Consider the following 10,976-nt stretch of genomic DNA (forward strand, 5'->3'; position numbering starts at 1 on the left):
ATTTATATATTTACCCAAAGTTCGCGTTAGTCGCGATTACAAAAAAGAATAATAAGCGCACAAATGTGTTTGTGCTGCTGCCGCTCGTCGTCGTCGAATCTCGTTATCATTCAGCGGTGCTGCGGTTTATATATTATATAGCCGCATGTACTACTACCGATTGCGTAAGTGCATGTGTATGTAGACGTGGAATCGTGCAAATATAAGAGAATGCGCGAGTATGAGTGTAACGAATTGTTGTTCCTTTTTTATTCATGCAAACTCTCGTACTCGCACACAAACGTGTATAAAATAATGCGCTGGTGTGTGAGCGCGAGGTTTTTTTTCGCTCGCACACTTTGCATGAGGAACGAAGAAAGAGAAAGAGATGGAAGTAAGTCAGTCGTTGCGGCACGTTCGAGCGCAAGACCACACGTTGTTTATTATCAGAGAAGAGTTTTTTTTATCGAAACTCGAATCGCATAACAGAGCTCGTCATCCTGCCGGCCTAATATACACAAACAGGCAGCGTCTCTTCTGCACCGGCATACGCATACGCACGCACACACACACACACACACACACACACACACACATAGGACTCGGCGAGAAAAACGAGCTTCCGGTAGGAACGACAGCAGTTCCTGTGTTCGAAGGGACAAAATGGCTCTTGTCTCGCGATTGAGACCGCTTGCCGCACTGGTAAATTACTTAATAAGACATAATGTTTATTGATTCGAAGCGTTACGCGTGGCCTGCTCATAAACTCGAGATCAGAGCTGTCGCAGCTAACCTTTGGAGCCTTATCTTCAATTCGTAACTTCGATTTTTACGTATGCCCCGTGCACATCCGGTTGGCCAACTAATTTGTTACTCTCTTCGTCTACGTGGGTAGTGCTGCCGAGTGCCATTCGGTTATGAGTTAGTTTATTAATTGTTAAAAATAAAGTGACTTTTTATCGGTTTGACGTTATGTCTGACAATTGACGCTTAAACAGATTTTTTCTATAGAATCGTTCTCTAAGATATTCTTAATATTACAAAGTTAATTAGGCATAATTTAGTTCATGAGCTACCGATTGTTAATCTACTTAGGAGCTTATCCGTTTCCGGCTAATAATTAGTTCGAACTAAAATTCATAAAAAATTTTAAATTATAATCGAATTGAAATGATGTATTCGATATCTTCAGGCAGGCGGGCCATTCTCGACAAATTTTTCTGCAAGACTCATCTCTTTGACGGACCAGCATCTCGGCAAAGTCGTTCCGTTCAAGCTCGCTGATATCGGAGAGGGCATCCGAGAAGTCGTGGTTAAAGAATGGTAAGAAACCGATTGTCGTGTTTACCTTGTCTCATTGCCCAATTATTTTTAATCGAACTTTTTGTTTCATTTCGCACAAAGGTTCGTGAAACCAGGCGACAAAGTCGAGCAGTTCCAAAACATCTGCGAGGTGCAGAGCGACAAGGCCTCGGTAACGATAACGAGCCGCTTCGACGGCGTGATCAAGGAGGTCCACTCGAAGATCGACGACACGGTCCTCGTGGGCAGTGCCCTGGTCGACATAGAGCTCGAGGCCGACGACGAGGACCAAGTCCCCCCGATGACGCCCTCACCCCCGGGTGACATCGCGGCCCAACCGATCTCGATCGAGCGAACCGACGCCGCTGCCGCCACCAGCCAAACTACGTCCGAGAGAGCGATGGAGAAATCACTGGCCACCCCGGCGGTGCGCAGAATCGCCCGCGAGAATAACGTCGATCTCGCCGAGGTGCCCAGCACCGGGAAGGATGGAAGAGTCTTGAAAGAGGACATACTGTCCTATTTGGAAGGCAAGTCGATCGTCGCGTCGTCGCCAACGGAGCAAAAACCGCGAGACACCACCACAGCAGCAGCAGCAGCAGCGACCGGTCCACCTACGGTATCGGTACAGAAGAAATACGCCAAGCATATGTGGAAATCCATGACGCAGTCTCTGGTACTGAATACTTAATATTCGCGTAAATCGTGTATTCTAATCGAGACCGATCAATTAGCTGCGCTCTTGAATCGTCGTCTACCACGGGTCAAGGTAGCATCGTATAGAGTCTTTGTACCGGCAATCCGAGCTGTTTACGGATCTTTACCTATGTTGTTATTTGTGCGTCGCCAAGTTGCCTGTGCGCGTCGTTTACTATAGTCCATACAAACAATCGATTCTCCTCAACCCTCTTATAATAACTATACTTTCTTTATACTTTTGCAGTCGATACCGCACTTCGTCTACAGCGACGAGTGCGACGTCAGCAAGCTCGTGGCACTGCGCGCCGAGCTGCGGCCGGCGTTCCGCGAGCGCCACGGCCTCGGCCTGTCCTACATGCCCTTCTTTCTCAAGGCCATCTCGCAGGCGCTGCGCAGCTATCCCGAGCTCAACGGCTGGCTCGACACCGAGCGGGAGTCGGTGCAGGTCAGGCCCGAGCACAACATCTCCCTGGCGATGGACACGCCCGGTGGGCTCGTCGTGCCCAACATCAAGAACGTGCAGAACCTCGGCATACGCGAGCTTGCCGCGGAGCTCAATAGGCTGCAGGAGCTCGGCAAGAGGGCGGCCATACCGCCGGCCGATCTCGTGTCCGGTACATTTTCACTGTCCAACATCGGAATTGTTAGTTGATCACTCTTTTCATGACTTTTTGGAAGATCGAGTCTTGGAATTCATTGATGTAATTGATGTATTTTGTCTCGCAGGTTGGTGGTACCTATACAAAACCGGTTATCATGTCGCCCCAGGTGGCCATCGGCGCGGTTGGCAAAATTCAACGACTACCTCGCTTCGATGAGGACGATAACGTGGTGGCTGCCAACATTTTGACCGTCAGCTGGGCAGCTGATCATCGAGTAATAGACGGAGTGACCATGGCTAAATTTTCAAATCTTTGGAAATACTACGTTGAGAATCCCTCGCATTTAATTGTGGATGTATGAGGGTAACGATCTCTACGTTCAACAAGTTCAAGGTTCTTTGAGTCGTAATGTTTAATCTTGCAGAAATAGATATGCTGGTTAATAAAAACATAATTTGTAATTTTAAAATGTGATATTTATTAAACGCCGATTGAATCTAATTACGCCGATGTAATCGTTTTTATAATTTAAATATATCTTTACAACAAAAAAATTTTAATTCAGTGCAAATCGTATGTGTTTTTCAATTAAATACTGCTTCGATAGATGAAATAGAAATCGTCAGTAGAGAAAACTTTGATGTATTTTACGAGTTACGACTGGCAAAGAACTTTAAGCGGTCTATCTATGTACATACAGTAATTTATGTGAAAAAATTCCACACTTATAATGTATTCCAACTTTATCTATTTAACGCGTAACGGCAACCTTCTGACCCTTAAAGTTCTTAATCCTAGATTCTATTTCAGGTCTAAAATGTCTGATGAGTCCTTGAACTGGCCAAGCTGCACCATCAGCAAGCGCGCAAATTGTGTGTAATTCAATTTGCTTGGTTAGCTCCCACAGCATGTCGATCTCGTGTACTTCTGCGTTTCCTTGGACAAATCTGTGCAAAAAAAATAGTAAATTTTTGGTTTTATTTCATCTGAATTCAAATAGTTTTATGTTGTTTGACAATGATATTATGGTGGACTTGCTTACCGCTGCATTATTTTGTACATCCAGGCAATGCCCTCTCTGCAAGGTGTGCACTGGCCACAGGACTCATGTTTGTAGAAGCTTATGAGACGTGCAATAGCTTTAATAATATCTGTTTGTTTATTCATAACAATAACAGCTGCTGTTCCAAATGAACTCTGGACTCGTACAAGGTCATCGTAATCCATAAGAACAGTGTCACAAATGCTAAAAATAAGTTCAATGTTAAATTTATTTTTTCATAGAGAAAAAATTTCATATTGTAAACTTACTGTTTTGGAATGACAGGAGTAGAAGAACCTCCTGGAATGATACCCAAAAGGTTATCCCAACCTCCTATAACTCCGCCAGCGTGTCTTTCAATCAGTTCTTTCAATGGAATAGACATTTCTTCTTCTACTGTACAAGGGGTGTTAACATGACCTGAGATGTTATATAACTTTGTTCCACTATTCCTTGGTCTACCCAAAGCTCCAAACCATGATCCACCACGACGGCAGATTGTCTAATGAAAACAGATGACACCATAAAAGTTAGCTTCATAAAATAATGCAAATTAAAGAATAGTTTAAATTATGAATTACTCACTGGTGCAACTGCAACTGTTTCAACATTAGTGACAGTTGTAGGACAACCAAATAAACCAACATCAGCTGGGAAAGGTGGCTTCAGACGTGGTTTTCCTTGCTTTCCTTCAATTGATTCAATCAAAGCTGTTTCTTCACCACAAATATAGGCACCTGCACCTCTTTGTACAAACACATCAAAATCATAGCCAGATCCACAGGCATTCTTTCCAAGCAAACCAGCTTGGTAAGCTTCAGCAATAGCAACTTGAGTATTGGAGGCTTCATTATAAAACTCTCCACGAATATAAATGTAAGCTGCACAAGCTCCCATAGCTCTGCCAGCAATCAAACAACCTTCAATGAGTTTGTGTGGATCGTGACGCAAAATTTCACGATCTTTACAAGTTCCAGGTTCTCCTTCATCTCCATTAATTACAAGATATTTTGGTCTTCCATCAGATGGCTTGTTCATGAAAGACCATTTCATACCAGATGGAAATCCAGCACCACCTCGGCCACGTAAGCCAGAAACTTTAATTTCATTGATGATCCAATCTGCACCTTTCTCAACAATCTCCTTTGTTTTGTACCAATCACCTCTCTTCATTGCACCTTTTAGCCGCCAGTCATGTCTACCGTATAAATTTGTGAAGATGCGGTCTTCATCTGCAAGTGGACCACCCACTTTCTGCAATATAACATGCAATTTGCAATAAATATGACTTGTTTTTAACAAAACTGTATGAACTGTTGTTAACCTCTACTATGAAATATCATTTTCATGATGTCATGCAATGCAACAAAAAAAACGTTGTAAGCCTTACCTTGCCTTCTGGAGCAGCATCAGCATAACTTCTTGATTGTTGATTGTTAACCAACTGGCCCAAGAGACCTGAATAAAATATTGCAAAAGGTTATGTAATTTGGAATAAAAAGGCAAATTTAGAAAATACTATTGCAAATTATTGTTATCTCTGGCTACTCTCGAAATTGAGAAGTAGCATTTTTAATCTGGGCAGTAATACAATGAATGAAAAACAAATAAACGACTCACCCAGCTGTCTCTTTGGCACCGATAAAGTGCGCACGATGACACCCGCCATGACTTACAAACAGAACTGGGCTCGATTCGTGTGCTGCTCTAAGCGTTGACAGCCAAGGGTAACAGTGTGTGTGTGTGTGCGCCGCAATTGCGTGAGAGCTCGAAACTTTATTCGCAGTTGACTATAAAATCAAATAAAACGTCACTTATATTACACAATGTATCTATACACGTTGATAGAGGAATAAAAAGCACAGTAACACCGATGTCAATTTTGTTAATAACTCTTGAAATACAAATCAATTGTTATTATAAAACGTTCTGACGGATAATTATTAAATAGCATAAAAAAAAAAATTTCAATCGATACGTTTGACTGAGTCGGAAAATGCAAGCTCATCTTGTCAATTCTATTATTTAAAGGGCAATGTATACGTACTTTTATGTGAAAAAGCAGCTCGTATTACCAGAAGATTTCGCTTCTAGCAGAATGCAATGTTGCACTATTACGTTTACAAGAATACCTGTCGATGAAAACTATGCTCAGACAGTCTAATGCGCATCGCGTTTGGTCGTGTGTGACAGTATCGAGACGCGCGATCGACGTTCAGTGACTGCTGGCTCACGTGTCTGTTCTGCGTGACGATATGAAAACTTACGATAAATATAATTTTGCGTTATTTTTTAAAAAGCAATTGATTTAACATAGTTCAAAAACTAGACGATGTTCGATCAATGATTTTACTCTATTTTTATTTATCAAAACATAAACATATTTAAATACGTGCAAACATGTATCGATGCATTTTGAATTTCCCTCCTCGCGCTTTAAGTAGGCTACACCGCCGTGTCGATCTATAATAGTGGAGTCCACCGTCTGCCGTCCGCGTGCTCGGTTTCCCCCACCCCCACCTGAGAGTAGGTCGTATCGTGCCTGGTCTCAGTCGCACCAGAGAGTCATTTGTGGATCGTAAGCATTAGAGGACGCATTGATTTACGGTATATATACACACACCGCCGCATTATTCGTGTGTCCTGTGCGTTAAGCTCCTGACTGACGACGTTGCAGCTCGTGCCATACATTCCAGTTCCAGTTGATACTGTGCAAGTACACAAAACCTATATAATCGTGACTGCAGAGTGCAGACAATTCAGTTTTGTGTGTGTTAGATAAAAGATCCATCATAAACAAGGCGATGAGACGTTAGTCTGGCCTCGACGGACACATTTATTGACTCTCGTCGAAAAGGATTTATAACAGTTTTTTTGTAGTGCCTGGACTAGTGATCGAGTTCTTTTTTGCGTGGGCAACTTAATTATCTTGAGCTATTAATTTGATCCAAAAAAGTGAGGTTATAAAAATGGATATACGAGGTGTTGAAGTTACCAACCAATTGAGAGTAAGTAATTAACAAATCATTAAATTAAGATGTATTCGACCTTTGCATCAACCTTTATCTGTCAGCTTTTGTATCCTATGTTTTGTATAATTTTTTCAAAAGTATGTCAAATTTTTTACTCCTAAGACATTTAACATTCGTCTAGTATTTATTAAATTCATGTGTCTATAACATCAATAATTTTTCAACTCCTTTTTCTGCTATAATTTCTTTGAATCATTGATTTTCCAACACAATACTAATTATCTCGTTGAATGATCAAAACGTGTATGATTAGTTAAATAAAATCATTCATTTTAAAGCAGCAATCAGACTAACCAAATTTGTTTTTTAACCATTTTTCAGAGTGCCATTCGAGCAAAACTACTTGAGCTTGAAGTACGTTATGATGATGAATTACCAGATTATATATTAGTAATGGTTGTTAACAAAAAAACTAGAGAACAGATGAACGAAGACTTGAGTTTGTTCTTGGAAAGTTCAACTGGACAATTTGTGGATTGGTTGCATGATCAAGTATTGAAAAAATTACAAAAAGTTACCGTCAGTAAAAAGAAAGAGAAAAATAATAAAGATTCTGCAGTTGCACAAGTCAAATCAGAAGCTGATAAAGAAAAAGTCAAATCTGAAAAAACTGAAAGTCCATCAAAACCCAAAACAAAAGTTGAAAGAGATGCGGAATTTGATGAGCTTGTTGGAGACTTAACTTTTTTGAGTGAAGCAGCTGATAAAACGCAATCAAAAGAAAATAATAAAGCTGAAAATCATTCAAGCCCAGATAAGTCAAACAGCAATTCAAAACAATTGGAAAAACAAGATGTTTCTAGTTCTACTGCTGTAACAAATAAATCTACAGAAGAATCTTGTACTCCTCCTAGACCAGTAGATGCCAGTATTACTGCTTTAATACCTGAAAAAAATAAAATCGATTCTAGAAAAAGAACAAAAAATTCATCACATTCATCTAATGAAGAAACAGATGATGATAGCCCGGTTTCTAAACGCTCTAAAAATTATAGCAATGTACCAGCCAAAGATGATGTTCGACTTAAATCAGCAGTTATTAAACCAAGAATTACTTCTGTTGTTTCTGTTAAATCTAGAGTTGATTTAAACAAGAAGTATTCTCCTGTTAAATTTCATTCTGATAGTCATAGCTCTTCAACAAGCAGAAATCATCAAGAGTCAAAACGCAAAGAACTCTTTAGTCAAACAAGTAATCAAAATGATACAGTAGACAAAAAGAGACATCACCATAAAGAGTCAAATTCAGTCTTGAACTCATGTGATGATAATAGTCGTAATAAATTTAATAAGAGTGATGATGAACAAGAAAAGACAAGATCATCAACAAATAGACCTAGTACAATCAAATCAAGATTAGGTACTATTATTAATCATAGAAGAGAAAAATCACCTGTGGTAAAAAGTTCAATTTCCAGTAAAGTTATTGATAATCGTCCTACAAGCAATATTAAAAGCCGCCTTGGAAAAAAAACAAAGGATAGTAAAGTCATTACAAGCATAGAATCAAGATTATTCAAACTTGCTCAAAACGATACATTTGAAGAGGAAGATGTTATTAGTAACATTTCTGAATCTGAGAAAATGAATTCTCTTCGATCAAATATTATTCCTCCAAAGTCAAGCACATTAAAAAGTAAAATGTATACTGGATCTGAAGAAGATGAATCTATGTTTGAAGAAGAAGATGATGACCAATGTAAAGTTCCAAGTAAAATAATAGTAACGCCAAGACCACTACAGCCCCTACAACCATCTCAAAAAAGGGCAACTCAATCATTACTTTTTAAAGCTGTAGCTGAAGCTAATAAATCAGTAGTTTTGCGAAAACAACCAGATCCTTGTCTTAAGGAAAAAAGAGTACTCAAAAAGTCCAAAATAACTCGTGAAAGACGTGGAGGACAAATTGTTTCAATTAATCTTAACAAAAAAAAACGTTCAGCAGCAGATAAAATTAAAGTTGAACTAAAAAATAAAAAAAAATTGAAATCCACTAGAAGAAATGAATCTCCAGATAGTCCTGATGAAAGTTTAAGTTTAGTGAAATCTTTATTTAAAAGAAGTGACAATAAACAAAAGTTTGTAGTTACAATGAATGGTTTAAACAATAATAGTCCTGACGATAAACCTATAGAAGATGAACCATGCATTGAATTACTAGATGACGATGATGATGAAGATTGGACTTTTCCTTATGTCCCATGTGAGCAATATGACTTCAATGACGAAAATGATGAAGTCATCATAGACTGCGAAATTGACCGTCAAAAATCAGGATCAAAAGTAGAAACTGAATCTAAGTCCAAGAAACATAAGCATAAAAAACGTTCTTATACTCCTGAAAAGAAGTCCAAAGATTCAAAATTAACAAATCGTGATAAAAAGAGCTGTGAGAGAGAAGATTCTTACAAATATCATCAATCAAGTCAGAGCATACAATCAGTTGATGATTCTATTAAAGAACCCGAGTATGCAATCAATACAATTGATACTACAGGGCAAACGATGCACCAGCCTGCCACAAACGTCATAAGCTATGTAGAAACAAACACGAATCCTATTCTGCAGCAGTTTATTGCTTCAAACCACACTAATTACCTAAATTATTCAACTGCCGAAGATCCTTATTCAAGAAAAAGGAAAAATGTTAGTCCAATTGTTTTTAATAGATCACGCTCGAAAAGTCCAAAAATTTCAAGACACCATCCATACAGTACTTTGTCTAGACCTCAAGCTGGTAATTCTGTACCTGCCGGATTACGTAAGTTTATAATCATTTTTAAATTTTTATATCAATATAACTTTATTATTAAGAACTAGATATTAATTATAATTTTGTTACAGGACTTGATAAACGACCAATTGTTAGTTCAGTTATAAAAACTGTAGCCACGACAAAAACCACTGAACAGTGCAGGTATTGGCCAACTTGCACATTGGGCTCAAAGTGTGCCTATGTTCATCCACCAGTATTGTGCAGTTCTTTTCCCAACTGTAAGTTTGGTGATAAGTGCTCTTATAAGCATCCAAACTGTAAATTTGGCATAGCTTGTACAAAACTGGGGTGCAAATTTTCACATCCACCAAAGCTTTGCAAGTATCATCCTTACTGTATGAAACCAGGATGTCCATTTTCTCATCCCAAAAAGAAGATGATCCCGAGTGGTCTGGCACCAACTCCAGATTTAACAGAGATGAGAGCCAAGTTTACTTGGACAAAAAAAGATTAGTATAGTTACTGTTGAAGTAATTTACTTCGACAAAAATTACGTTAAAATTCGCGCAATCGTTTAGGTAACATACTGTTTTAAATATTCAAGCTTCTTTTTTAAAGCAAAGCTCACAAATTTTCCAAAAATACCTTGGAATGTGTATAAAAATTATTAGTTTTAAGTGTATGTACATTTGCGAGTGATATTAAAGGTAAAATAATTATCTTTAATAAAAAAAACATTGAGATTCAATGTTGAATTTATAGTCTTTTTCTTTTGATGAGAACTCTTATAAATGTAATAATGTAAAATTATGTCTGATTTTAGCTATTTAAAAAATTAAATGAAGAAATTTTTCATTAACTTCGTGAAGGATAATAAGATTTATTATCTCAGTAACTAATTGTACAGTAAAATATAACAGCGTAGATGAAAAATCACTGTTTTATCTACAGGATAGTTAAGTTCTAATATCAAATATTGTAACAGAAAAAAATGTAAAGAAAAATCGATGATCATGAATTGATTATTACAAAAAACCATGCCTTAAATAATAGGCTTTGTATGATTCATTAGCTCATAAGTTTAGTATGATACTGTTCACGATGTATAAAATGATTTGAATAAAATTTCATAATCCTGTAAATAAAAATGACTTATCCTTTACATCAATATTCAGAGCGTGTCTAATTTTTGTCAGACGTAAATCTTTCAAGTACTTATATTAGGTGCATCGAGCGAGAGGCCTGGCAAGGTCGTCATTGTTGTTACGCGTAAGTTCTCCTCTTCCAAGTCTCTTCGTGCATCTTTTTTCTCTATTATGCTTATGTGTTATCTGTTGCGAGCGCTTTTACATACAACGCGAAACGACCAATCGCTCGCGTGATTACGAAATTCGTTACCAATCAAGAAGCGAATAGATTAGACTACGGAGTCTGTCAAGAAGTTTCGCAAACACCAAGATGTTGTTGTAACCACGAGTAGGTGTTTCCACTTGATTTTCAACGAGCTAAATGCAAATTTCCAATCGACTTTTCGCGCGAGTGCAATTGGTGATATAACTTTTTTCAAACTCGTTTAAAATGCATGTCCTTTTATAAAAATAGTG

The 10,976-nt window shown here is 38.2% G+C and overlaps 3 protein-coding genes across 3 annotated transcripts; 2 read left to right on the forward strand and 1 right to left on the reverse strand.

Moving 5' to 3' along the window:
• Window positions 1-403: 403 nt before the first annotated feature.
• LOC106654379 (lipoamide acyltransferase component of branched-chain alpha-keto acid dehydrogenase complex, mitochondrial) lies at window positions 404-2,968 on the forward strand. Its single transcript, XM_014374195.2, has 5 exons — window positions 404-681; window positions 1,172-1,302; window positions 1,384-1,957; window positions 2,225-2,623; window positions 2,707-2,968. The coding sequence occupies exons 1-5, from the start codon at window positions 643-645 to the stop codon at window positions 2,941-2,943; spliced, it is 1,380 nt and encodes a 459-aa protein (XP_014229681.1). The 5' UTR covers window positions 404-642; the 3' UTR covers window positions 2,944-2,968.
• Window positions 2,969-3,040: 72 nt separating this feature from the next.
• Window positions 3,041-5,783, reverse strand: LOC106654377 (NADH dehydrogenase [ubiquinone] flavoprotein 1, mitochondrial-like). Its single transcript, XM_014374194.2, has 7 exons — window positions 5,672-5,783; window positions 5,245-5,414; window positions 5,015-5,082; window positions 4,210-4,878; window positions 3,894-4,126; window positions 3,625-3,828; window positions 3,041-3,529 (listed from the first exon to the last, which is right to left on the reverse strand). Exons 2-7 carry the CDS (start codon window positions 5,291-5,293, stop codon window positions 3,334-3,336), a joined length of 1,419 nt encoding a protein of 472 aa, XP_014229680.1. The 5' UTR covers window positions 5,294-5,414; window positions 5,672-5,783; the 3' UTR covers window positions 3,041-3,333.
• Window positions 5,784-6,174: 391 nt separating this feature from the next.
• Window positions 6,175-10,514, forward strand: LOC106654391 (zinc finger CCCH domain-containing protein 14). The gene is made up of 3 exons (XM_014374220.2): window positions 6,175-6,632; window positions 6,978-9,417; window positions 9,501-10,514. Exons 1-3 carry the CDS (start codon window positions 6,594-6,596, stop codon window positions 9,884-9,886), a joined length of 2,865 nt encoding a protein of 954 aa, XP_014229706.1. The 5' UTR covers window positions 6,175-6,593; the 3' UTR covers window positions 9,887-10,514.
• Window positions 10,515-10,976: the final 462 nt, after the last annotated feature.

Source organism: Trichogramma pretiosum, unplaced genomic scaffold, assembly GCF_000599845.2.
Source record: "Trichogramma pretiosum strain Unisexual culture from Peru unplaced genomic scaffold, Tpre_2.0 scaffold47, whole genome shotgun sequence".
Lineage (NCBI taxonomy): Eukaryota > Metazoa > Arthropoda > Insecta > Hymenoptera > Trichogrammatidae > Trichogramma > Trichogramma pretiosum.

Excerpts from the sequence above, each read along its gene's own strand:
- LOC106654379 (XM_014374195.2), top strand. The coding sequence starts at position 643 with ATGGCTCTTGTCTCGCGATTGAGACCGCTTGCCGCACTG. Across the intron at positions 682-1,171 it reads TGAGACCGCTTGCCGCACTG|GCAGGCGGGCCATTCTCGAC; the intron begins GTAAATTACTTA and ends CGATATCTTCAG. Across the intron at positions 1,303-1,383 it reads GAAGTCGTGGTTAAAGAATG|GTTCGTGAAACCAGGCGACA; the intron begins GTAAGAAACCGA and ends TTTCGCACAAAG.
- LOC106654377 (XM_014374194.2), bottom strand. The coding sequence starts at position 5,293 with ATGGCGGGTGTCATCGTGCGCACTTTATCGGTGCCAAAGAGACAGCTG. Across the intron at positions 4,879-5,014 it reads ATGCTGCTCCAGAAGGCAAG|AAAGTGGGTGGTCCACTTGC; the intron begins GTAAGGCTTACA and ends GTTATATTGCAG. Across the intron at positions 4,127-4,209 it reads AAACAGTTGCAGTTGCACCA|ACAATCTGCCGTCGTGGTGG; the intron begins GTGAGTAATTCA and ends TGTTTTCATTAG.
- LOC106654391 (XM_014374220.2), top strand. The coding sequence starts at position 6,594 with ATGGATATACGAGGTGTTGAAGTTACCAACCAATTGAGA. Across the intron at positions 6,633-6,977 it reads AAGTTACCAACCAATTGAGA|AGTGCCATTCGAGCAAAACT; the intron begins GTAAGTAATTAA and ends ACCATTTTTCAG. Across the intron at positions 9,418-9,500 it reads TTCTGTACCTGCCGGATTAC|GACTTGATAAACGACCAATT; the intron begins GTAAGTTTATAA and ends ATTTTGTTACAG.